The 27,225-nt window shown below is 41.4% G+C and overlaps 2 protein-coding genes across 5 annotated transcripts; both read left to right on the plus strand.

Moving 5' to 3' along the window:
* Positions 1-6,999: 6,999 nt before the first annotated feature.
* On the plus strand, positions 7,000-18,222 carry pop4 (POP4 homolog, ribonuclease P/MRP subunit). 4 transcript variants are annotated; one of them, XM_044197384.1, is made up of 7 exons: positions 7,000-7,142; positions 13,000-13,055; positions 13,969-14,198; positions 14,359-14,436; positions 14,555-14,616; positions 15,801-15,902; positions 16,624-18,222. In XM_044197384.1, the coding sequence occupies exons 1-7, from the start codon at positions 7,136-7,138 to the stop codon at positions 16,758-16,760; spliced, it is 672 nt and encodes a 223-aa protein (XP_044053319.1). In that variant the 5' UTR covers positions 7,000-7,135; the 3' UTR covers positions 16,761-18,222. The 4 variants fall into 4 exon arrangements, with proteins under 4 accessions (XP_044053319.1, XP_044053328.1, XP_044053336.1 ...); XM_044197393.1 differs by having other exon boundaries at positions 14,558-14,616; XM_044197401.1 differs by lacking the exon at positions 15,801-15,902.
* A 1,389-nt stretch (positions 18,223-19,611) lies between these two features.
* plekhf1 (pleckstrin homology domain containing, family F (with FYVE domain) member 1) lies at positions 19,612-24,489 on the plus strand. Its single transcript, XM_044197376.1, has 2 exons — positions 19,612-22,355; positions 22,893-24,489. The coding sequence occupies exons 1-2, from the start codon at positions 22,109-22,111 to the stop codon at positions 23,486-23,488; spliced, it is 843 nt and encodes a 280-aa protein (XP_044053311.1). The 5' UTR covers positions 19,612-22,108; the 3' UTR covers positions 23,489-24,489.
* The last annotated feature ends 2,736 nt before the right edge of the window (positions 24,490-27,225 follow it).

The raw sequence follows: 27,225 nt of genomic DNA on the forward strand, positions 1-27,225 counted from the left end.
ACTCTTTATAATATTATTTACAGAGACCCAACAAATCCCACCATGAGCAAGCACTTGGTGACAGTGGCCAGGAAAAACTTCCTTTAAGAGGCAGAAACCTTGGACAGAACCAGACTCAGGGTGGGCGGCCATCCGCTGCTGCCGTGTTAGGTTTTGAGGAAGAGAGAGAGAGAGGTGTTTTGAGAGGGGGCACAATGCAAAGAACATGTAGAAAAAGAAGGAGAGAGGAGAGAAACAAGAAAGCACAAAACTACAGGAGAGAGAAGATGCCGAGGTACTAACATGCAGTAATGGGATAAAAATGCATACAGATGGAGAGGGAGAGGAGGAGAGAGGAAAGAGGTGCATCATGGGAAGTCTCCCGGTAGTCTAGGCCTACAGGAGCATAACTAAGGGATGGTTCAGGACTCACCCAAGCCAGCCCTAACTATAAGCTTTATCAAAGAGGAAAGTCTTTAGCATACACTTAAATGTGGAGATGGTGTCTGCCCCCCGAACCCAAACTGGGACCTGATTCCACAGGAGCTTGATAACTGAAGGCTCTGGCTCCCATTCTACTTTTGGAGACTCTAGGAACCACAAGTAACCCTGCATCCTTGGAGCGCAATGTTCTAGTTGGATAATATGGTATTATGAAATCTTTAAGATATGATGGTGTCAGACCATTAAGAGCTTTGTAGGTGAGGAGAAGGATTTTAAATTCTATTCTAAATTTTACAAGGAGCCAGTGCAGAGAAGCTAATATTGGAGAGACATGATCTCTTTTCCTAGTTTTTGTCAGTACACGTGCCGCAGCATTCTGGATCAACTGGAGAGTCTTAAGGGACTTATTCGGGCAGCCGGATAATAAGGAATTGCAATAGTCCAACCTAGAAGTAACAAATGCATGCACTAGTTTTTCAGCATCATTTTGAGACAGGATGTGCCTGGTTTTTGCAATGTTACGTAGGTGAAAGAAGGCAGTCCTTGAAGTTTGTTTCATGTGGGAGTTAAAGGATAAATCCTGATCAAAGATAACTCAGAGGTTTCTTACTGTGCTGCTGGAGGCCAGGGAAATGCCATCTAGAGTAACTCTATCTTTAGATAATGTGTCTCGGAGGTGTTTGGGACCAAGTACAATAACTTTAGTTGTGTCAGAGTTTAACATCAGAAAATTGCAGGTCATCCAGGTCTTTATGTCCTTAAGGCATGCTTGAGGTTTAGCTAACTGGTTAGTTTCATCTGGCTCGATCGATAGATATAATTGGGTATCATCCGCATAACAATGAAAGTTTATGGAGTGTTTCCTAATAATATTGCCTAGAGGAAGCATATATAAGTTGAATAGAATCGGTCCAAGCACAGAACCTTGTGGAACTCCGTGACTAACTTGGGCGTGCACGGAGGACTCGCCGTTAACATGTAAAAACTGAGATCACAGACAACTCACACTCCATCCATCGTTTGTTTTGTACAGAAAACTTTTCAACTAACTAACGCTGTCTGCTTATGGCTTATCAACTCTTTGATCATAACATCAATATAGTAACTTTCACCACTGCTCATTTTTGAAACGCCACCGTAAGAAAACGTTTCTTTGATTAGATTATCAAACTGACAAAGGATCATAGATGGCATGAGGACCCTAGTTCTGTGAGCCAATGGGCTTTGAGCATGCGTAGTAGGGTTCTGTCATGACGTGTAACCCCCTTTTTATAGCATCAAATAACTAATTACAACCAAACTTATCAGAAAAATGAACACTTTAACATACAGTACATCAGCGTGATAAGAACTACCTAAAATGTTATTTGACGTGATTTTTTTAGTTTGGCCCATGTCCCGTCCGCTAACGTGGAGGGGGCGTGGTTTATGACCTATACTGCAGCCAGCCACCAGGAGGCGATCGAGATGTTTTGGCTTCACTTTTGGGTAGCTGTCATGTCGTCCATCTATACATACAATCTATGGTTGCACCAAACAGACCAGAGCCACACAGCCTTCTCTCCACCTGTCTGTGGGCATGTGGGTGGGGAACAGAGAGTGCAGTATAGTATAGTGTAGTATAGTGTAAGTTTTCTTATATAGATGTATGCAATGTTTTTAATGAAGTGTTTTTGAATAGTATAGTCCCATTTTTCTTTAAGATGCATAGAATAGGATATGGGATTGTAACCGAGGGTCCTGGGTTCACCTAACTGTAAACACTTAATGAGGAAACAATAAACAGGACGATAAGTCCAAACTTCTGAATTTAAACTTTCATACTGGACAGCAGAATCTGCCCTGTCTCCTTCTCCTCTGAGTATTTTTAATTTTGAGAGCTCATTTAGCTCTTTGAAATCTGAGATTACAGAGCTGAACTTGTTAAAGTAAACGTTCCTTATTTTAATGAATGTTGTACATTGTAGGAGGAAGTACATCTCTGTCTCAACCTCACCTGTCGATCAGTGAGCACATATTCTGTTTTCTTTTGGTTGCCAGGATTGTTTGTGTCTTCCTGTTTCGATGCCAGTTTGTGGTCACTGAGCCTGTACTTGGTCAGGATCTGTCTCTGCTTTCTGTCTCTGACAGCAGAGAGATATTCTGCTGATTCATCATCTCTTTTTAGGGTCAGATAACATTCTGATCTGCTCTGGCTTTTAGCTTCTTCTTTCCAATGTTCCAAATATGTTTCTTTGCGTTATAATTTGGTTTCCTCTGATTGGTGTTTGGAAAGCAGTGTTGTTGTGAGACTGATCAGAGTGTGCCTGAGTTAGTCTCAGCACCAACTGATATAGGGGACTCTTTTCTGGGCTCAGTTCTTGGGTTTGGAGGGCTTTGGGATGGAGGGTGTCTCGGGGGCTGGATTTAAGGTGATTAAAAAATGTGAGCGCTCTCTTTTTGTTGGTGTTTTTCTGTGTACATATAAAATGTATGTGCAGAATTCTGCATGTAAAGATTCTGTTGGATGTTTGTCCCAACAGGTATAGCTCTGATGACTGAGTGGACCCTATACTTCACTACCATACAGCACAATGGGCTGGATGACACATGAATATTGTAAAACAGATTTTAATTTTAATTTGGAAATTATAAAATGTTGTCTTAATTGCATTTAGAGCTTTTTTCTTTTAGTGCATTCACTGCGATGTTGAAACTCCCTGATGCTGTTATGTTATACCAAGGTAGGTATAACTCATACTGTGTTCAATGATATGATTATTTATGGTAAGCTGGTATTTGTTCTCCTGGCATCTGGGGCATTTTTGAAAAATCATGACATTCGTTTTCTTCATATTTATTCATATCATACAGGGCTGTGTCTTTGAGGGTCTTTGCAAATATCTTCACCCGCTCTCTGTGTAGATGGAGTCCATCATAGAGGTCCAAGGTGCCAATGGTTGGGTGGAGGGCCAGGTGGATCTTAGGTAATGTGGCACATCCTCTTCTGATCTCCATATTAATGTCTTGGATGACATGAGGAGGGGTGTCTGTCCTAGGCAGCAGGGTGGAGACCACAATGCGGATGTCAGGGAACTCCTTACTGGCCTGCTCCGCCATCTTCCTCATTGCCTCAGCAGTGTCTTTACAAAGGCTGTGTAGATCACTTGTTCCTGTGTAGATCACCAGGCATTGAGGGCTCTTGAGGGTCTCCTTTTTCAAAAGCTTCATTGCCTAGCCTGTGGTGCTGCAGCCTTTAGATAACACTTTCTTACCAGGAAAAAGCTTGTTTGTGTCCAGGAATTTCCCATTAGAGTCAGCCATGAGGACTACTTGTGGGGCTTCCCCTTCAGGCTGAGTGGAGGGAAGCTGGGATGGGCAGAGCTGGGTGTTGGCAGCTGGCTGTGTGGATGTATCAGCAGGTGCCAGGGTGTTGTTGGGCTGAGTGCAGAGCAGAGAGGGAGGGACAGAGACATGGCAGGGGTTTGGAACACTGGCAAGGAGAGTTTGTGTCTCAGTACTTATCATTGTGGGGACTGATGAGAGTTGGTTTGTCAGGTGTTGGACTTGCCTGGTGAAGCTCCTTTGTCTATTCTCAGCATCCTCCTTTACTTTGGCTAACATGGAGTACACTGTTCTCTTGTTTGAGTGCCTCTAGACTTTCTCTGAGGCCTGGTTGGCTCTCTTTAAGTTGCTGCAGAGTGTTGTCTGGGTGATCAGACAGCCTGGCTTGGGTCAGCTCTTTGAATTCAGCAAAGTCCAGCTCCAGCAGGGCCATATTCAGCTAGTTGGTTGCACTGGCAGGTGTGGGAGGAGCAGAGATTGACAAAGTGGTGGGGTTCCCTACAGGGCTCTCATCATCTTCACTGTCAGAGGGGACCTTGATCCTCTTGGTGTCCACCTCAGCTTTCAACAGGGGAAATGCCTCTTGAAAGGACTCCAGGTGTACTTCATTCCCTTGGACCATGACATTTCCTTTGGTGTAGTATGTGATGGTAAGCAGAGGGTCGTCCTTGTCAAGGTGTTCATCTTTACAGATCTTTAATCTTTCTCCTGAGCCGATGCCCTCACTGGATACATATGCTCTGCTGCACAGAGTATCTTTCCAGATGTAGATGAAATCAGTGAAGAATATGAGGTTGTTCTTTCTTTTGTTGGGCATAGTCAGTGAAGAGGACCTCTGTCTTCTCCTTGTGTTTCTCCCTGGCTGTTCCACTCTTACATTTAGCAGGGTACTTAATCTAGTTGCTCTCTACTCTGAGAGCTGTGCTGTGCTGCCTTCAGATCGGTTTCCATGGCATCAACTTGTTTTCTCCAAGGGGAGCTTGGCTAACAATTTACTTTTCAAGCTTTTCTAGCCTACAAAAACTGGCAAAAAACTGAACTATGCACAGTTTACCAGATATATTAATGCTACCAACAAGAATCCTTTAATTTTTCTTCTAGTCTTTATCAAGTGATTCTTCTGTTAGCTTCTTTAGTGCAGTTTCTCCTTTGGAATGTCGGTAATAGTAGTAGGTAGCAGTTAACAGTTGCTAGCTAGCTTGACAGTTAACAAGTTGTTTTGAATAAATATCCGAAGACGATATTTCCTCTTCTGTTCTTGTTGATTAATGCAGTTACCTCTTCTTAAGAGTCCTTTCTGAAGATTATTTGAAGGTCATTTTGCAAAATGTCCCACTTCATTAGGTCCAAGTTTGAGTTGTATTCAGGAGCTCATCTTTTGGTGCAGCTATTCTCACAGAATCTCTCTCTATGCCATACTACTATGCTAATATAGCAACTGACTGAAAGCCATTCGGCATCACTTTAGAACTGATTAAGCATATAACCACAATTGTGACTACATAAGTATGACGTTATTACAACATCCAAGAATGTACAATCATCTACTAGAGTAGTGGTTTGTGGGGCAGGCCACCTCTGGGGGTCGTGGAGTTACTGCAGGAGGGGCATGGATGTCAGGGGAAAAAATGTGGTGAGGAATTAAAGTTGAATGACGAAACAAACAAAAGTTCTATAGTCTACCAAGATTCAGATGTTCAGTACAAGTTGGACAGATTTGTGACAGGGAAGAGAAGAATTGATGATACTCATCAAGGAAGAGTCAAGAAAATATAACAAAGCTTATCTTGTTCTAGTGGCAGAGCCTTGTGTCCAAAAGCTGGCAGTTTAATAATGTATGGTGAAAGGAAATGCGTAGCTCATGTTTTAATGTTTTTTTATTAAAATTACATTGAACTTTTCATTTTTTCATTTTTTATTACTATCTGCAATATTAATACTTGTTTATAAAGATAACTTAAATTTTGTATACAATTGTCCAAAGTGGGGCACTGTACTGAAGCATTAATGTTCATTTTTGGCCTTGGAAATAGTAGTTTGACAAAACAGTCCCAACTCAAGATCCTTTTACTAGCTGTTTCTGGAGCTTTCTTGTATCAAGAATGAACTTTCATAAACCAACAGGGACTAAAAGTGCTGTGGATGAAATCAACAGTGACTGAGCTGGCATGTCAACAGATCCCTCTCCATGACGACAAAACAACCTCCATCCGCTGTCGGAGGCTGTGATATCATTGAGAAAAAGCCAGTACGTGGACCTGGAGTTGGGACTGTTTTGTCAGTCTACTCATTTATATTAAACAGCCTCTTGTCATGTAAAGTTGGAGCAATAAATAACTAACTTAATTTGATAACTTATGCAAGCTGTAATTGTATTATTAAAACGTATTATCAAACACATGGTTTAAGTGTCTTTCTCCAAAGCACCTGTCCTCCATGATCAGGAAAATGAAGGCTGCATTTCTTCCCAGATTTGGAGCAACCTTTGGAATGGGGCAGCCTAGTTGTCCTTTTGTAATGTATTCCATCTTTAATGTGGAGTGTTGAGGTGGAACCTGAATTTGGGACACAGTGTCATGCTTTAAGACACTTTCTTGGGCTGCCCTTCAAAAGAATGTGTGAGCCTTCTCCAACATGTACTATATTAATTAATGAATGCTATTTTTATCTTTTTTATGGCTAAAAACAAGTACCATTCATTCTAAATATCCCACTACAGTAACTACCAACAAGTAACAAAGATATGAATGAAATCATGTGGTTGGACAGGAACTTGTGCAAGGTGACCTTTTTAGGTTCCTCTACATGGTGTACAGTAGTTTACATAAGCTACTGCACTTGTTTTGTCTCACTGATCCTTGTGCAGAAACTTAGTGGTTGCATCTGCTAAATTGATTATGTAACATCAAGTAACATGGAGCATAAATTACAATATTCATTGTAAGTTATAGAAACACTTCACCCAAACAGCGCATGTTAAAGAGAAGGTAGAATAAAAAGTATGAAGGAGGTGAGAATGATAGCAGAGGTAGGCCACAGCTTGAACAAACAAAAAGAAAAATAAAATTAAAATATATTATTTTTTATTTGAATACATTGTTTTCTTTTGAAAAGAGTGACCACTGTGTCGGAGTGTAATTATTAGTGTCTTTACTGGTATTGACGATAGAGGGCACATCACGCCTCGCAGCGGACATTCTACCGGAAACTCTTCAGGAGGAGGAGAAGAAGAAGAAAAGACAGGAAGTGAGTTTGTGTTGCATTCCAAAGCATAGATGTATAATCCGTGATTCCCAACACGCGTTGAGCTGTCTGTCTGGTTTCCCGGGGCCAGAGAAGTTGCTGAATTTAGTTCCGTTTTCTCCGGGAAGTCCGCGCAAACGTGAGAATGGACGGTGAGTTTAATTTTCGAAGAGGGAAGTAAAGCTACGGTTGAAAGGACAAGTTCACGAGTGTTGATGCTAGTTTCACTGACACTAACACTCCGACCTCGTGTACAATCCAACGGTACAGCCCCCTCTGTCTATTCCTACCGCCTGCCAGTCTGGTAACCGTTTCTAAAAGGCGCAGGTCGGGCCCTGTTCTTTCAAATATGTGTGTGGGGATGCTGTTGTGAGTACAAAGGTCTATTCACCTTAGTTAGCTTGTCTTTTCATTGGTGTCAGGCAGCAGACTCCTGATGCTCATTGCTGTTAGCAGTTGCTAACTGGTGATGCCAGCGTAGATCCCAGATAAGTTAACCCTTTTTCACAGCGGCCATTTAGCTATATTAACCTCAAGGGTCAGTTTATCTAATAGTAGCCTATCTAGCCATACAGGTAGTTTTTGTTTTTTGAGGCAAAAGACATTTAAAGCGTTTTAACAGCTCCATCTCTTTCCAGCCACTCTTTGGATCTAATCTACAGAAAACGTTGTCACTGGAACTCGTTTCTACCAAAGAAGCAGCTTCTAGCTGCTTTATTGTACACCAAGCCGTCCCTGTACTTCCTGTATACACCTGTCAACACCTGTCACTGCATCCCCTTTCCTAGACCGGCCAGGACAAGGAAACATGTCCACAACCATGTCTCCTACAGAATTTCACGTGTTCAAATGGAAATATTCTTAACATTCAAAGTGTTTCAATACAGTGTGACGAAAATATATTTCAACCTTTCTTTCTCTTCAGAATACACTGAGTGAGTACTCAGTCTCAAATATCCAGTTTTTAACACAGCCGTTAAACATAAAATCAAACCCCCCACTTATTTTTTTCTTAATCTGATTTCTTCTAAAGCATAAATGTTTGTTCCAAATATAACATATAACATAAATGTCAACATCCGTTTTTTGTTTGTTTGACTTCTAACCTCAGTTCAGCAGCTCGCCCTTGTCCTGTGGGTCTCTCAGGTGGTTCCCTAGGTCTGTGGACCTTGTCAAAGCTGGTGTCTCAGTTTTTGGGTTAGCGTGGCACAAGTCTGGTGTCACACCGACTCGCTTTTCAGACTCTGTCTCCTGAGCATGTTCCTCAAAGTCCTCCCGAGTCTTCAGCAGACTCTTTCTGTTTCTCCTAAGCAGTTGTCCATTCTCTTTACAGTGACTGACCTGGGACCTATTTCTCTTAGGACAGTTGCCTTTGTGGTCCTTTTCCTGAAGAGAGTCATAGATCATTTTCAGTTTGAGCTTGAGTTTTATCCTCTCATCAGTCGGCTCTTTGTTGTTGTTGGGACTGTGGGATGTGTGGGAGTGCGGTGCAGGCCCAGCAGGGGCTGCCCCACGCTCCAGAGATGCCGTCCTGTAGCTTAGCAAAGCCAGATATGGGTCAGTGCTATTGTCACTTGCATTTTTCAACAGTCTTTTCAGAATTTGGACTCCTTTTTCAGCCTGTCCATTAGCCTGTGGATAGAGTGGGCTAGAGGTAATGTGTTGAAATTCATACTGCTTGGCAAACTCCCTGAACTCCCCACAGCCGTATTGGTTTAGTTGGACCGTTGTCACTGGCCACGCATTGTGAGATTCTGTGTCTGGCGAAAAAGCCTTCCATATGTGTGATGACAGAATGTGCTGATGAACTGGGGAGGTGTGCTACCTCAGGGTCGTCTGAGTAAAATCTGTTACCAAAAGATAGGCCTTGTCATTCCGATGGAATAGATCGATACCCGCCTTTTGCCATGGTTTAGTTGGTATGTCTGCAATTAGCTGGCTCTTTTGTTTGTTTATAGTAGTGTCTGAGACATTTGTAACATTTCCCTATTATTTTCTCATTCTCCCTCATGGAGTGCTGGGTGACAATTCTGTTTTGTCTCAGCACACTCGGATCCTATTTGCTGTAACATGACATCAGGCGCGGGAGCGTTGCAGTCACCATGTTGGCATGTATTTCAACATCGTCGGTTGTCGAGCTGACCATCGTGTCAGTGCTAGGTGCTGGTGCCCTAGACAAAGCATCTGCCAGCACTATGTATTTTCCTGGTGTGTAGATGAACTCAATCATATTGCTGTAGTTTCATCATCAGATGCTGAATTCTAGGGGGCATGTCGTTAAGGTTCTTTATGATTGAAATCAGCTGTAAAGGTCTGCAAACCAAAGACACAACTGTGAAACTTTCCACATTCATACACTAAGCCCAAAGTCTCTCTTTCTATTTGAGCATAGCGTTTTTAGTGTCTGTCATAGATCCTGACCCGTTTGCCAGCTGCTGCCATTTGTCTCCCTCAGCTTGGAGCAGTACAGCTTCCATACCGTCATTTTAGGCGTCGCTGGAGATCATTGTTGTTTTTGAGGGATCAAAAAACACGAGGACTGGCTCAGTAGTTAGAATGTAAAAAAGCTGAATGGGACTTTTCATGCTGTGTTGGAGGAGAGATTAGGAATGAATTTGTCATTCCCATGGCTCGCTGGACTTGTGGGACACTTTTGAATGATCCGGTTCTACCCCCTCTCCTGAGAGCTCACCTCCCAAGAAGGTTATTTCTATGACGCCGAATTAGCATTTCTTTCTGCTCAGATTCAGTCCACTCTCTTGGACTCTCTGTAGGAGTTTTTCCAGTCTTTCATCATGATGTTGATGTGTGGACCCCCAGACCACCAAGTAATCAATATACACCCTGGTGCCTTCCAGACCCTCTATTATGGACTCCATCACCCTGTGGAAGATCTCTGGTGCTAAGATGATGCCAAATGGGAGCTTGAAGTAACAGTTTGGGAGGTGCAGTACTTACTGCTTTCTGGGTCTAGTTTCAGCTGCCAAACCCCCCGCGAATCATCCGGTTTGCTGAAATGCTTCGCACCTGCCACTTCACTGGTTATTTCTTCTCTTTTTGGGATTTAGTAGTGTTTTTATATTCTCATTCAGGGTTTTGGGCTCAAGGCAGACTCTTAACTCCCCACATGTTTTCTTGACGCATGTGATGGGATTTACCCAAGTGGTTCCTCAAAATCCTACAAACAATACCCCATAATGACAATGTGAAAGAAGTTTGTTTGAAATCTTTGCAAATGTATTAAAAATATCAAACGAAAAAAATCACATCATCACGAGATTCTTCCAGGTTGTTTGAGCGCCATTTCCTTTCAAGTTTTCGTGATGTTTGCTTTAATTTGCGGGTTTGGGGGTTATACCATGGAGCTAACCTTCTTTGTTTTATTATCTTCTTTTTTTAGAGGAGCGATAGAATCGAGTGTCGTTCGCAGTGAGTCTGCAGCACTATCAACTAGATGGTCAATTTGGGAGGGGCTGCGATTTGCATAGGAGTCCTCAGTTATATTGAGACATAACATTGAGTTAAATGCAGATGGGATCGCTTCCTTGAATTTAGCCACAGCACTATCAGATAGACATGTAGAGTATGAGTTTTTGCCTAATGGTGTGTAGTCCAGTAATAGCAGTTCAAAAGTTATTAAACAATGGTCTGATAAAGAAGATACTGTGGAAAGACTATTAAATGTTCAACTTCAATGCCATATACCAGAACAAGGTCGAGGGTGTGGTTAAAACAGTGAGTGGCTTCATGCACACTCTGACAAAAGCCAATCCAATCTAATAATGAGATGAACACAGTCCAGTGTCTTCTGTTGTCTGAGACCTTGTGACGTTTGTTCCTGTTAGCAGTGGAGTGGTGGCACCTGGCTCTGTACCTTCTCAGTCTGTGTACAGAACAGTATGCAGTAGCTAGTCAGACAGGTCTGTCTACTCCATGACAGCTGTTGGAGCTGAAAGCTCTTCTGTGTCTGTGTCCTCTCTCACATTAATGTTCACACTGTTACTTCCCTGAAATAGCAACTGCTTTACGCCACGGGAGTCACAGAATGTACGACATGTAACTAAACCTCTCTAATGTAAGTTTCCGACTGTGGAATGGTTATCACAGTACAGGTGGAAGTCACAGGGAAGTCCCTGTCTTCAAAAACAAACAAAACAAGGAACACATTTTTTTCTGGTGCAAATCAGGAAATTCCTGGAAGGCCGTTGTTGTCAGCCAGCACAGAAGGTTTATCTCCAATCTGTACTGATGCCTGACAGTTTGACATTTAGGGCAGGGCTGACCTAAATTAGGTCAGGGCTCACAGTAACAGTTGCCATTTTGGGAATTTTTCAACAAATTGCCATCAGTGGCAACCACTTTTTAACATATAAAAAAATAGGGACAGCAAAACATGCACCCCAAAATAAATAAAATGTGAATGTTTGTTGCATTAGTGATATTTAAATATTATCCGGAACCAGACAACGCTGCACATGCGCTGGTGCGTTTACTCGCGTGCGCACAGGCATCTGTTTGAGACCGCGGTGAGTGTTTGACTGTGGGGTGAAAAGTTCGACTAACCCGTCAACATCACAAACAAACGTGCAGATTGATTCTATCCGCACAAAGGTCCAGAAAACCGAAATTTGAAAGGGAGTTAACGGATGAGCAAGCAGCCAGTGACTTGCTGGATGAATTTTGAAGGATCTGTGTAGAACATGACAACAGCTGCACTACCGGTATTTTGTATACCAGGAATGGAGGGTGGGCACGTTAAGATTCAAATTTGTTAAATGTATCTGTATCTTCTGTAAAGTATCTGATAAAACTCAAACTACAAAGAATTTTGTTCAGTTAGTGTAATAAAGCTTTTAAATATTATGTCACATTTTCAATATTAAGCTGACGTATAACCATATGGTATCGTAATTACTCAAAATACAAGTTAACTAAAAATGGCAACCGTATTTTCAGTTTCAGCAACCAAAAGCTGATGCCTGGTTGCCAGCTTGGCAACCACTTAAACACTCAAAGTTAGTGTTGGTCCTGATTTAGGTATTTAGGTCTTTTTTCATGCAATGGCTTATCCTAAAACCTGCCTACAGAATAGAATGGTAGCTTGATAAGGGAGCCTTTCCTGCAGTGGTGTTTCAGCGATGTAAGTAAAGTGATAGCCCTGAAACATGGAAATCCAACACCACCCTGAAAGTCAACCAGTTAGATGACAGTCCAAATGAAAGTTTTCCCCTTGGCAGCCTTTTTGGCTTCATTATCACGGTTCTCAAACTCTCTGGAAAACCTGAAATTTGTAAGACAGCTTTCCAGGCCAACAAAGTTCCAAAATACATAAAACACCTCAGAAACAATGACTTCTCCTGAAGAGGTTTTGAATTTGCAGCATCAGATTGTAATACGAACTGTCACAAGACCCCAAAATATATTATTTTCAGATATCCCCACAACAGTTGGCAGCTGAATGTTAGCTCATGACAGAAGTTGGATTTGACAGCAATAGGGGGCATTTTATAGTATGATTATACTGGCTTTAGAGCTCAATTAGTCAATCAGATATTTAAACGTTAACGATTTCAATAATTGGTTGTATAAGTAATTTATCCAGCCAGTATGCCAAACATTGTCAGCCTCCTGCTTCTCAAATGTGCACTTTCTCCTTGTTATATAATAGTAAACTGAATGTCTTTTTGAAGATGTCACCTTGGGCTCTGTGAACTTGTGTTTTGTCTTTTTATAGACATTTTATAGACTCCACGGCTCGTAGATTAATAGAAAGAAAGAATAGATGGACTAATAGACAACGAAAAGAATTGTTGTAGTAGTATTGCTAGTAACAAAAAGATAGACGTTGTTGATAAAGCCAGAATCTCAGTGTTAATTTGTTCTTGTTTTTTATGTGGCACTGTGGCTGGCTGCTGGGGTCGACATTGGCCTAATGACCACTCTGCATTCTGGTCCAGTGCTCAGATCAGGGTTTGTGTAATACTAGTTTTGTTCGTGTCCTTTCAACAGAAGCACTTGTTCGTGCCACAATCCCTCGTGATCTGGTGAAGGCTCTCGGTGTTGAGGTAAGACCCTTCTCAGCGGCCGTACGATGCGCTGTATAGTGTAAGTCTGAACTGTGTCCACATCTGTAATCTCATGATCCAAGACTTTCCTGCAGCAAAGAACGTGACATGAGATCTAGAGCTGAAACAATGACTTCATTAATCGATTAGTCCACAGCAAATGAATCTGCAGCTAATTTGATAATTGTTTCAATAAATTGCTGGTTCCACCTTCTCAGATTTGAGGATTTGATGCTTTGATTGGGTTGACATTTGACTCTTAACACAATCATAGCAGGCATTTTTCACTGTTTTCTGACATCAAACAATCAATAGCTTAATCTAGAAAAAGCAGATTAATTAAAAAAATGTTAATTGCTGCCTTATTGATATCATACAAATGTGTGTGAGAGGTTAGCAGACTGATATTATCGGCCAGTAAGTGGCTTAGAGATGTCGGTATTGTTGTATATGTCGGCTAATTGAAATTGCACTACAATAACACATTGTTCAGTAACTTACTGTATGCCGCCTACAAAACATCAATTCCTAAAAATATTTTTAACCCTCATTTTTCTCAGTTTTTGTTTAAAATATTTATTGCATTTGTTCTGATCTGTAGTTATCGTTCATATAGGGCATCTAGCTGAAGCTAATTTGCATCCCCCATCCCTGGTTAGGCTTTTAAACTCAGGATTAAAAACTAAGCAAATACATGGATACAACAGATTCAGCATAATTTAGTCTAGTAAAAAAAAATTGTGTTTATGTTAGATAGTAAAGTTTATTGTTGGCTGATATACTGCTATGATTTTTTCTAAAAAATCCCATCAGACAGGCTCTACTAAACAGTTTATTTCAAAAGTTGGGCCAAACTGTATGTTCTGTGTGTGTTACAGGAAAAAACCTTTGTAAATGTCTGTCTCATTTCCAGTCTCAAACCAACTCGAAGGCGGAGGCCTTCACCCAGGCGTTCCTGAAGAGCAGCATTCAGCAGCACGCACGGCATGATCTGAAGAGCATGTTGAGTCACAAGGCTGTGATACTGGGCTACGCCAGGCCCAAGAAGGGCAAGTCGAAAAGGAACAGCAAGAAAGCCAAAGGACTCAACGCTCGGCAGAAGAGGGCGATGAAGATTTTCCAGATCAAGCCTGAGCACCAGAGGTTGGTCAGGAATCTGGAAGAGGGGACAGTTATTGTGCCCGACATGTGGGAGAACTTGATGTACACCCCTGCATCAAAATATTTACGTTTCCCCTTCACCCAGTTGTTTTGTAGCCTGTCGCTCTCCCCAGCATCACTGTCTTTATCCTTATTATTGTAGATACAAGCTTTTCCTGCCTCTGCATGAACTCTGGAGACAGTACGTTATTGACCTGTGCAGTGGATTGAAACCAACGAGGTAAATCGCTTTGGAGAACCGCAGAGCCTGACATTCATCATGAATTGCTCATTTGAAGCAGTTTCAGAAGCGCTCCTTACTTTTACTGTGCATTCAGTCTCATTGGTTTTGTTCACAGCAGTCCACAGTTTGTGCAGCAGAAGCTTCTGAAGGCAGACTTCCATGGTGCCATCATCACAGGTAGATTATCAGTTTTCTCTAAAATTAATATCCCAATGACTTTCAGTAACGCGGTCCAGTGTTACCTTAAACCCCCACACTACCAGGGCTTCCCCTGAACTTGGGTGTCTCTTGTTTTCACAGACCAATAAAACGAAGCTCTATGATTTATATAAATAACTCTAAATATATTTATTTATAGATAAATCACACACACACACACAGAATGTCCCCAGACCTTTCAGCGAACCTCAGAACCAGCATGTGAACACCTGCACGAAATTTGGTTACGATAGCTCAAAGCAAACTGGACTAAAGTAAGCCATTCTGGAGAAAAGATTGTTGATGTTTGAACTCAGCAGTTAAACAAATACACCCTTCCCTTCAGTGCTCCTTCAGACACTCTGCCCCCCAAATTCATGGACACGCATTGCCAAGGCAACAACACTAACAACTGGGCAATATGGCGGAATCCAGAGCAAAAATTCAGCATCAATCCAAATAATCCCACTGCAAGCAAACTTGTGTTTTCAGGTCTTTGTGGCTATAAAACACTATAGAATATAGAGCGAACAACGACACAGCAAGTCATGTAACTAACGTTAGCTAGGTCGTCACAACTTCGACTGAGTTGCAGCAAAACAGAACGGCGTATTATAATAAAAAGGTAGAACTTCTGTGCGTCTCAGTCCAAGCTCTTCATGTGTGAATTTTGGTGAAGATCCAATCAAATTTGTAGGCTGTGGTATCTAAACATTTTGGACTTAATTCAGAATGGTGGGAGGATGTGTAGGAAAAATGGCTCGTGTCCAAGGATTCCAGGGAATTTTCTGTTTTCTATCAAATACGGTTTATAAGTTATTGACCAAAATGTAAACACAGCTATTATAGAACCAGCATGGGGTCAGGTGATATGAGTGTCCAATCAGGTGTTCATGTCTGTGAAGGAGAGAACTATCAAGTTGCTATCACACAGTTTGAGATATGCCAAGACAGTCAGCTGTGTACAGTGTGATGTACTGAATGGTGTATCGCCATCACCTGTGCTTTATTGTTAAACCCTACAAGAAGCTGTTGTATACACACACTTACCAGATGGTCACTCGATCACGCTGACTGCTGAAAGGCCGTCGTCTGGATACGTTTCTGCACAGATGCAGGTACGACAGACTCTACTCATAGTTTGTTTCTTTTCTTCTTCACAGTGGTCCGGTCTAAATGCCCTTCCTATGTGGGGACTACAGGGATTCTAGTCCAAGAGTTCAAACATGTCTTTAAAATCATCACCAAAGAAGACAAACTGAAAGGTTAGACAGATGGACGTGTCTCCCTCACTGAGACTCACCTTTCAGTCTGGCTCTGCCACACAAAGCCAGATAACCTGTTAGCATTTCACAAAAATCTGTTGTCCAAACTAATGATTCTGACCCAGTTGTAATTACTAACTAATATTAGTTATAGAACTTTTACTCGTATGATATGACAAGTCAAAATGTCTACTGAGACAAAGGTCTATTCGTTGCATTGGTTAATTGTAGTTTTATATTTTACACGAATTTAACATAATATATAATGATATCAGAAAAATATAATGATTTCACCCACCACTATATTTAACACTATTACACAAAACATCGAAGTATTAAAAAGAAAGCTGTGATATTGACGATATTTTCTTAACATAAAACTATGCAGTTATGGCATTTAGAATACGGTCTCTGGTTGGCCTGCCGGTTATGGGTGGGCTATCTTTATTAATAAATGACAACGTTTGCATTTCTTTTACAATTTGTTTGTAAAAGCACATGGTAAAAAGTTAAACCAATTTAGTAAAACTCAACTTTTTCATTTAGACGTAAGAACTGTGAACCACATCAGTATTTTGCTGGTGAAACCTTCCAGTCCTGCACAGTCTCTCTCTAAGCACGAGTTTGATGGCAGTGTTAAGGAGTCCTGTGTTTTGGAATAGTCACTTCTCACCAGGTTAACACATTTGTTTTTTCTCACCCTGCACTTGCTGTGTGACAGTGATCCCTAAGAGGAACAGTGTGTTTGCAGTGGAGATCAACGGCTTCGTCTCCCACATCTATGGAAGCAAGTTCGAACAGCGAGCCAGTGAACGCTCCGCCAAGAAGTTTAAAGTGAGAGGAACCATCGACTTGTGATGAGTGTCGCTAAGAGACATTACAAACGCAGCCTTCTACTGCCCTCTATTGGCAGTCTGGAGGAACTGCACCAACAATGACCAGCGTTTAACAGATGGATTGTGGTCATTTACTGTATGTGGGACTGTAAAACTTTAAAAATTATACTTGAGTTTTTGGTTCAGTTTTTCACCCCGCTGCATGTGGACAACTTTCACACATAGGCATCACCTTATTTTAAAGGGGAACTCCACCAATTTTGCACATTCAGGATCACTGTAGGAGTGAAACCAGTTGTATAATGTGTCTCTGTGTTATGCTTATGCTGTCATCAGGATTGTCTCAATTTGGGCTTGGAGCTCCTGAAGTTCCTTGTTGTGATATGAATGGAAGTAACTGGGAGAATGCGACTCCAGAAACTGACGTGGCGCGATCTGCTAGAATCGCCTTACTGTTGGAGTTGTTGGAACTCCAGAAATACTCAGGACTCATCACGAAGGATTTCACAGACACCGGCTGCAGGGAGCACTTTAACCAGACAACAGACAAGTTTCATTTAGGCTTTTTAAGTTAAGTTAGTTAAACTCAATTATTTATTTTGCCAATCTGGGTGTCAAAACTCAGAACCACTCGTACCGGTGTGGACAAATACATTCACACACTCTAACTTTGGCTGGCATGCAAGTGAAGTGCTGCACTGCAGAGGCCAGCTGTCATCCAGGTGAGCAGCGCTGCAGTAGCAGGCTGAGGTGGACAAAACGCAGGAGAGGTCCGTAAAGAAGTAGATTCATCAGCTTTCTTTTAGCTGATACTGATCCATTAAAATATGCTCGGATCGGCCCAGATACTGATCCTTAGGATCCGTGTGGGACTGGGAGTGTGTTCTGGGTGTTCTGGGAGACTAAAAGTCAGGATATCTCTGCCTCTGCTGTTTCAATCTTGGATCATTCTATTTAGAATCTATGTCTTGCAAGTCTCCCAATGTTTTTAAAATGTGTAAAACTAAATTGCTGGAGTGCCCCCTTTAATAGTCATCAAACACTGTGGAGGCACTGAGACGGGGTTTTGCTGCAGGTGCGTGTTGTTGATCAGGGCCTTGTTAAAAGCAGTGGAAGTGTCTGAGGGACAGTTGCTGCCTTTACATGATGACTGTTATAAAAACGCTGTTTCTTATAACACTCTATTGTCAGAACACTCTGAGAGAGTGCTGGGAAGATGCACCACTCTTTGTTCCATTCTGTCTTTTCCAAGCGCTCAGTGCTTCCGAGTGATGAGCAGAAGGCTCGCCCTCAGTTCAGTCCAGCGGGGCATCAGAAATAAATACTTTTCTTAAACTAAACAATGTTTCTGTAGCAAATGTTGGCATCGAGTTCCTGGTCACATTTTTAGTTGTTCACCTTTGATCAGATGTTTCTGGATTTAAATCGTGTTTTGCACGCCTGCTTCATGTTCAGACAAACATTAAACACTGAACTCTGAAAAAGTTTGTTGTTTTTTTTTTGATTAATTAAAAAATATATTTTTATGCAAATGTATGTTGCTATTCCCCAAAGAAAGGTATCGTTTTGGTATCAGTACCAAAACTAAAAGTATTCGTTACCAGCTCTGAAGTTTCAAACAATAGCCAGCCCTGTGGAGTGGCGAGTTTTGTAATGCTCTAATTAAACTGCTGCTTGAGTACAAAATAGCAGTAGGCCAGGAATAGTCCTAAACTAAAGATACGTTTTTAGAGGTTTGCTCATAGTGGAGTGAAGAAATATAAACAGGAGACTTTATTGCATCATTTTATTTAGCTCTTCTTAATGGGAACTGATTACATTTAGAATTTAAAAATAAATAGCTCATGTAAGCAGCCAGACGGAGAAGATGTCCGCTGTCAGACAGCAGTATTCAGTTTGTTTGAGTAGCTAGTTTTTTTTAGCTCATTTTGTAATACATATTGTACAGTAGTGGTGTAACCACAAAGATGTCTGCCTGCACCCTTACTTTTTTTGTCATGAGGAAACATGCAGGACTTCCTTATTACCTTATGTTTTCGGTGCCGTTTGTTGGTTTGTCTGTCAGCAGGATTACGGAAAAACTACCGGCTCGCTTTTCACGAAACGTGGTGGAAGAGTGCAGCATGGGCCAAGGGAGAGTCCACTGCGTTTTGGAGCGGATCCGAATCACGTGGTGGATACATGAATTATTTTTCACTTTGTGTATGGCAAAGTGAACAGAATTCATCGCACATGTGCGAACCCATCATAATTAAAGTGAATGGTGTGTCGCAAATAAACAACCAAAGAGCCCCCTCAGACAGCACTGTAGACACGCATGCTGCAGGGATGTAAGAAATAAGCAGTCAGGGATGGGATTTTTCCGGATGAATCCAGATTTTCCGACCTGAAATGTGACCCACGTGAATCATACAGAGCCATAAAAAATATTTATAGTCACACACACACACACACACACGTTTGTTTCACTATCCCCGTGGGGGACAGTCATTGGCATAATGCTTTCCCTAGCCCCTTACCCTGACCATAACCATCGCAACTAAGTGCCTAACCGTAACCCTTACCCTCACCCTGACCTTAACCTAATTGTAACCTGAACCCTAAAACCAAGTCTTAACCCTCAAAAAGCTTTCTCTCCCCGTGGGAACCTCAATTTTCCCCACGGGTTAGTGTGCATTCAGGTTCCCCACCGGGCTAGAAGAACCTGACACACACACGAGCAGAGGCTCAGAGACAGTGAACCATGAAGTGAAGGTAACGTTTTACTCCAGTTGACGACAACGCGAGTAAAAAGTAGGTAGAAAAAGGTAGAAAAGCGATATTTCCACCTGCTTTGTCCGCAGCTGTAATTCAAATAGTTTTGGAAATATGTCCAGACATAAAGCCTGCTGTGTAGTGGTTGCACTTGCAGATTTGCATATCGAAGACTGGACTACTGGCCTTGGAGGAGGTCTGCGCTCTGAGTGCCCTCCTAGTTCCCATGGTGGGCTTCGAGCTGTTTCTGACTGAATACAAAGACAATACAACACTTGGTGGACTTTCTTGACCTCCTTCACTTGCTCCTGGTGATGTTTGCACCTCTCACATTCCAGGTGCCCAGAGTGCCTTATATAATTCCCTTGGGGAGAAAACTTGTATAACCACGTGTTGGTACTGCCAAGCTGGAGGTGTCTGTGATTTGACAGTGCACAATTAGTTTTTGTCCTTGACAGATCCCAACACTTGGCTTCAGCAGTGTGCTTTTCTAAGACAACTATTTGGGTTCATTAGAGAGGCATGCATGCAGAGGCTTCACTCAGATCAGATTACTGATCAAGACTGCAGAACCCAGACGTTCAGCTTTGTATCTGTTACATCATTTGAAGACAAAAACAAACAGTATGCATGCTGTGTGCACATACTGCACGGCACTCTAATTAATGAGGACACGCGCTTAATTAAGCTTAGTCTATGACTCCATAGTCAATACTCATAACTCATAACTCATTCACATTTAAGATACATTTCAGAAAGCCCCTTTGCAAAGCCAGGATTAATTCTCCTGGTTGAATTTGTACCCTGTAGGGGAAAGTGGCCCTCAGTGAGAGCGGTAACGGAACTATGGAGGAAGTTAGTGTGGAGATATGTAAGATTTGACACTACCTCACGTTAACCACCTGGAAGGTTAAAATGGCTCACACTTGCTTTGTAAAAATGGAATTTAATTCTCAATAGCCCAAGTATTGTTTTATCATGCTTTACAATTCCAACTAATGCACCGACCGAGCTGTAGCCCTTTTTCACAGCAGACATTTTATGTTAGAGCAGAAAAAGCACAGGTGGCCCGCAACTTTACTGTTTTGGTTCACTCTCACACCCATCCTTATCTCATCCACCTTGTTTTCAGAAGCAGCATGCTCTATTTTAAGCGGAAAAGCTCTGATAAACCCACTGTACACTACATTTCCAGCACCAAATGGCCTTCAGACAGTAAGTGACTAGCATTTAACAGCTAAAGAGCGAGATGTTTTTCTCAGGAGTTGGTGGAGACCAAAAGTTAAAAGAAAGTGATTATTCGATTCATGTTCATCAGGTGGACACAAACACCACTCCAAATGAAGGATAATGTTGCCCTGTGTCTGCTGGATGTGCAAACAGGCCAAAGTTGCCGTTGGCAGATGTCAACTCGACAAGGCCATACATGTCAAACGTGAGAAGCCAAAGTTGCCAACTGTTAAATGTAGCAGTTAAAAGACCCTAGCCTGAATAATTCTAAAATTGCCAACATTTTAATTGAAATCAAGGACTGTCTGATCAAAGAGTAAGTCATATGATCCTGACCAGACATTCGATGGCAGCTTTCAGTATGTGACAGATTTTGATACATTTCAGTCGGTACAAGAAAGTATTGAGACTCCATACCCAGCTCTGCCCATTTAAAAAAAAGGAATATTAGACTTCCAGCACATTTGTCACGTGGCCAGAAACAAATTAATGCTAATATGAGTGATAATGGCTGCCTCAAAAATCACTTCATATTTGCTGTATAGTGCACTAAATATACTTTCTTACATTTTGTTAGTGTCCAAATTCCGAGTGTGAATTGAATGCATTATATAGTGCCAACCAAAATTCCTACAGTGGAATGAAAAAAGTTTGAGCATTGCTACTTTTTGCTGATGATCCCACAATGCAATGTGTTGCATTTGATAGATGCAAAATTATAGTTGTGTGACACCACAACTGGCAATGAGGAAGAGGCAAAATGATGATGTAGCGTAAAGTGAGTGTAAAATACTGTTAACAAAGGAGTGACTTTGGACTCAGTGTTATATGTTGTGTGTTTTAGCTTGTTCTGCTGCCCCCAAGAGTCAGTTAATTCAGCTTTAAATTGTTCTTACGGGAACGGTGGGAAACATTCCAAAGCTCTTGGTGATGGAGTGCATGGTGAAATACAAATATTCATTCATGAGCTGGAAATAGTGGAAGCCACAGGTTCCTTTGAAATAACGTAGTCAGACACTAAATCAGCACAGAAAAAAGTGTATGTTCCCAGCAGCAAGGGAATTTCAGCTGCAAAAATGTTGCTATTCTGGAAATGCTGAAATTTCCTTCTTTAGAATTTCTAGCGTCACTTTCTCTGAATTCAAATTCAGCTCCCGCCCCCTTCCTTCTTCCAAGATGTTTGTTTTAAAGCTGAACTTTGGAAAGCCCCATTGCGTCACCAAGAACTAAGGCTTTAAGTGCTTCTGCTTGGCTGCTTGCCTCATCAGAGAGACAAGACGAACACATGACAACATCTTGCACCTACAGAGGCGTGGAACTATCAGCAAAAAGACTGAGACTGCTGCACTGAAAACAGGACTCTTGTGAACTAGATACAAGGACACCATGGCAGACCAGCTAACGTTTGCTCAGGAGAACCGGGAGCGGATCCATGCTGTTGAAAACTCATTTGGGCCGTTGGGGAAGCCCCTGTTCCAGCCGGGTCGGGTTCTGATCGGAGAGGGCCGGCTGAGGAAGCAGAGCCGCCGGGGGCCACAGCCTAAAGTCTTCTTCCTCTTCAACGATGTGCTGGTGTACGGCAGCATCATTCTAAATGGCCGTTGGCACAAAAAACAGCAGATCATCCCTCTAGGTGAGCAACTCATCTGCTTCTCTAGAACACTTGACCGAGGAGGAAGATTAGGCTTAATTGTTTCATAACTTTTAGGGTTATGACATGCTTTGACAGTTAAAAGTGAAGCTCATACTCACAAATAAAAAGGTAAACAAGATTTAGAACAAAGAGCCAACACAGTCAAAAGGCAACAGGTTCACACTGCGAGCGAGTTGGTTGGCTGTGGGCAGGGCCAGATGCTCTGATTACATCTCTGCAGTAGCTTGCAGCTACAGGCAGTGACAGCGACATTGTTTAGATGACTTGGTAAAGTCTGCTGGCAAAAGAAAAATGTGGTTACAATGACAGCTGACTGTCACCTCCAACGGTGGATGTAACTGCTTCCAACCAGACATTTTAAAGCAAAGGATGCCTGTAGTCTTTCAAAAATGAGCTGAAACGGGGGCGTTTTAAAGAAGTAAATTCAGGGCTAATTTTTCTTGGCTTGTTGACCATACCATAGTGTTCATACCTTTTGTTATCTTGTATTAACAGATCATTTTTTCATAATTTCAGAGGACATCCAGCTGGAGGACTTGGAGGACGGTGTGAGAATGAAAAACCAATGGTTGATCCGCACACCACGCAAGTCCTTCTACGTGTCAGCCGACTCATACGAGGAGAAGCGAGCCTGGATCGAACACATGGAGGACTGCCAGTCCAGACTCCAGCAGGGCGGCGGCCGCAGGCCCGTGTCCACCTTTGCCGTTACTTGGATCCCTGACCAGGCCTCTGCCATCTGCATGCGCTGCTCTGACAAGTTCACCGTGACCCAGCGTCGGCACCACTGCCGAAAATGCGGCTTTGTGGTCTGTGGTGCGTGCTCCAAGAAGAGAGCGGTGATAGGACATATTCACCCGACTAAGTGGTTGAGGGTCTGCGCCATGTGTCACTCGAGTCTTTCGAGGACGGAGACAAAGGCCCAAGATATGTCTCGTCTGAGAGGAAACAGCACTGGGAAGATTGGCTCAGATGAAGATGAAGTGGAGGGGTCCAGTGAAGAAGAGGAGCAGATGGAGGACCATGACCCCAGCAGGTGGATGGACTGCCATAAGGACTCCTGGTCCCCCTATGTCTACCTCAAACCAGAGCACATGAGTCCCAAAACATAAGCACATCAAGAGTGCTGCAGTCACTCGGAAACAACCTTGTGTTGGACTTTGGGACTTGCTGTAACTTGGACACTATGCTGATGATCCAGCTTTGTGCAGTAGAAGCAAGTTAAACGCCCTTCCCACTCAGTCATAACCATAACAAGACAATAACGTTTAAACTGTTTTGTACATGCTGTATTTATTGATGTGAATAGTTTGTCATTGCTGCTCTTTTCACACTGTGCTGTTTGTGGAAACACTATTGCTGTGAAGTCGGCACATAATTTTCTTTATTTGTCGACAAAGGATTTTGAGTAGAACACTTGAGGTAAGCCTCAGTCTGCCTTACTAGATTTTTATTTAAGTCTGATTTCAGTCACTTGTGTATGTCAGTGTTTGTGTACATGGGAGCATATTGACTTACATCTATAATCTGCCTCACATTTGTCTTTGAAATGAACAATGAAAAATAAAGCACTTACAAATTAGATAAAGGATGGGGTTATGTCATCGGTCGAGTTGGTCTGTCTGTGTTGATATTTCAAGAACTACTTGACAAGTTTCTATGAAATAATAACCCACACGCATGACACTATAAAGCAAAACCTCTTAGATTTTTACTATGAAGAACTTGTAGATTCATGGTCAAATCAATCATTGTAGCACCACATATGGATCCCCTGCAATGTTTTGTCCGATGGGTGGAGAATGAAAAAAGGAAAAACCAACAGGTTTTAACACATCAGTGCAAAATCTTCCTCTATATGTTCTGTTGAGACCTGGTGACTGTGAAGGCCATGCCATAGCAAATGATTCACATCATTTTCTTACACCTCAAACAGTTCAGTGACCCCTCATATCCTGTCGATGTGGGCATTGGCATCCTGGATTTTCCATTCATTTATTGTTTTTTCCCCTTTGTTTTGTCGCCCATCAGTATATTGCTATGCAATGTATGCCTCCTATCTGCTGATTGGCTTTAACCAAATAAAGTCCTGTGTGGTCATTTCTAGTGAGGATCCATCTGTTGTGTATATTTGGTTAGTCAGTACTGGATTGATAATTATAAACGTATTAGTAGTAGTAATATGATGAATGTGGTTTTTATGATTGATGTGAACAAGTGTGCACTGATAACAGCAGAGTGCTTGATATAACTGTGTATGTTTAGAGGCAGAATTGGAGTACTGAATAAATTAATGAATGATTTTTTATTTTATTTTGTGTCATACCATTGAAATCCCACATGAGATTACATGACACGCAATAATACAGCATATAAATAAATACTTCCGCTAGCTGAATAGCTTCATATTCCAGAGACGAACTTATTATTATAAACCACATACTGTACATGGTTCTCGAAACACAATAGAAACACAATAGAAAACTTCTACAACACGTTTTCTTAGCTCATGCTTGTCCAGATACTCAAAACTAGACTCAAACTAGACTGGCCACTGGTTTAATGTTTAACTAATTGTTTTTATAAGCTGATCATATGTTGTTGTTTTTTTAATATAAAATCTTAATTTGAAAAGTAACTAGTAACTACAGCTGTCAAATAAATATAGTGGAGTAAAACGTACAATATTTCCCTCTCAAATGTAGTGGAAGTAGAAGTATAAAGTAGCATAAAATGGAAATACTGAAGTACCTCAAAATTGAAGTTAAGTACAGTACTTGAGTAAAATTACTTAGTTCCATTCCACCACTGGTGGCAAGCGTGTGAGGAGTCTGGCTATTTGTTGGGGTGTGAAGTGCAGAGCTGGCAGTGGTCATACTGGCGGTCAGTGTGTCTTAGCTCTGGGTTTGGCACTGGGTATAGTGGTTTATAGTACAATGGTGTGACATTTTCTCTGGAAAAATACTCTGGTGGAATTTAACAGGCTGGCATTTCCACTGAGCAAACAGTACACACCCTTCAACGCGCCTCTGCATTCTTTCCAATGAGCCGGGCTTTGACTGTGGTGTCAGATCTGTCTGACTACACGGAACAAGGAAATGGTCCTGGAAGAAGACACTTTCGAGCAGGTGTACAGAGAGACCTGCAAAAATGCAGACAGTAATTCAAACAGGAATTCTCCTTTTTCTCTTGTGAAGATACTCACAGCCAAGTATGTCTGGAAAGTGTGAACTTTAAAATAAAGTTCTGTGGGTTTGAAAAATGTTTGGCCAAAACAGAGTGAGTTTATAAGAGACGAGCCAGCAGAGGGGCAGCGGCCGGGGGGGGGCTCTTGTTTCATTCAGTAATTCCCAAGTATTCACAAATGTGTCCAGTACTTTTGTCAGATCTCCACACTCTAGTTCTTATTGTTCCTGAATAATGCGTCGGATTTGAGTAAAACAATCTCATGTTGTTACTGTGTACCAGCCAACATGGGGCCCAAACAAATGAAAAATGTCCGGAATACAGTACATGTCAATTCATGTTTGAATATATGTTCATTTATTTGGTCTTATGAAAATGTTTAATACATATTAATTATTCCTACCTATAATTAAATCATATAATTATGTATAACATTTATGTTAATGTAATGTATATTAATAACCTATTTAATAACAAATAATATAAGATTTGGTTCTAAATTAATTTCCGTATTGCTAGAGATGGCTCCTGTTAGCAGTGGTGGAGTACTCTACTTAAGTACAATTTTAAGGTACTTGTGCTTTACTTGAGTTTTTCCATGTTATGCTACTCCGCTGTATTTTGGAGAGAAATAAGAGATAAATAATGTACCTTTTACAATATTCACTACTTTAATTTTACAGCTATTCTTACTAATGACTTTGCAGATGATGATTTTACGTACGAAATATTCCACCTCGACCAGCTACAACTTTTAAATGCTGCTTATGTGTTGATACTTCAATGATAATAATCCAATACTATAATATATATAATACTATAACGCTATGAAAGGGGCCATTTTGCATAATGAGTACTTTTACTTTTGATACTTATTAAAGTATATTTGGCCGATAGTATTTTTCTAAATAAGTAGTAGAAGTTTTAAATGCAGGGCTTTTACTTGTAACAGAGCATTTTTACATTTCAGTAATACTTATTATTACATATTATTTATTAAAAATACTTTCCCCCCACTGACATTCAAAACATGAACAGTGTGTAAAAGAAACTGCAAACCATGGGGAAAGTCAGAACTCACTTAGTTTAAACCACTGAGGTTTCAGATAAACGAGAAGGAAATGAGTGCGTAAATCTTGATAAATGTCTCGTTTGACTTCTCTCAGAGTGCAATGGTTCCTCTTTATACGAACTGGTTTTCTAAGGAAATGAAGCTGGACACCAATCTCGCTCCAGCAAAAGACCATAATTTCCTTTATTTCATTGTTTTGCTTCTTGCTTGTAGTTGGGTTTACTCAAGAGAGTAAAAAGGCTGCATACACTTAGTCATACGAGGTATAGTATATTTACAACTGGAAAATGATCTGTGTCTGATAGCAGCAGTGGCAGAGAAATCAGACTTTAGTTTATTGTCTGACAGTGTCGTTCATCCAGCACTCATCTATATCTATCTATCTATATTCACCTTCATGAAGGGGGCATTCCACTGATTTTACGTCATCAGTGTACTTGTCATGGAGAGTGCTACTCAGTCTGTGAAAACTCTGGAGGAGCTTTGTCAAGTCTTCACAAGTCACACTTGAATTACTGTACTTGAACCTTTTATGAAAAACTTGCTAATTCAAGTGTAAAATGTTATAATTTCAAAGTCAGGTCTATAGAA

The sequence above is a fragment of the Siniperca chuatsi genome, linkage group LG1, assembly GCF_020085105.1.
Source record: "Siniperca chuatsi isolate FFG_IHB_CAS linkage group LG1, ASM2008510v1, whole genome shotgun sequence".
NCBI lineage: Eukaryota > Metazoa > Chordata > Actinopteri > Centrarchiformes > Sinipercidae > Siniperca > Siniperca chuatsi.

Coding starts and splice junctions, on each gene's coding strand:
- pop4 (XM_044197384.1), top strand. Junction 13,056..13,968: donor TGAAGGCTCTCGGTGTTGAG/GTAAGACCCTTC, acceptor TCTCATTTCCAG/TCTCAAACCAACTCGAAGGC. Junction 14,617..15,800: donor CCATGGTGCCATCATCACAG/GTAGATTATCAG, acceptor TCTTCTTCACAG/TGGTCCGGTCTAAATGCCCT.
- plekhf1 (XM_044197376.1), top strand. CDS start 22,109: ATGGCAGACCAGCTAACGTTTGCTCAGGAGAACCGGGAGCGGATCCAT. Junction 22,356..22,892: donor ACAGCAGATCATCCCTCTAG/GTGAGCAACTCA, acceptor TCATAATTTCAG/AGGACATCCAGCTGGAGGAC.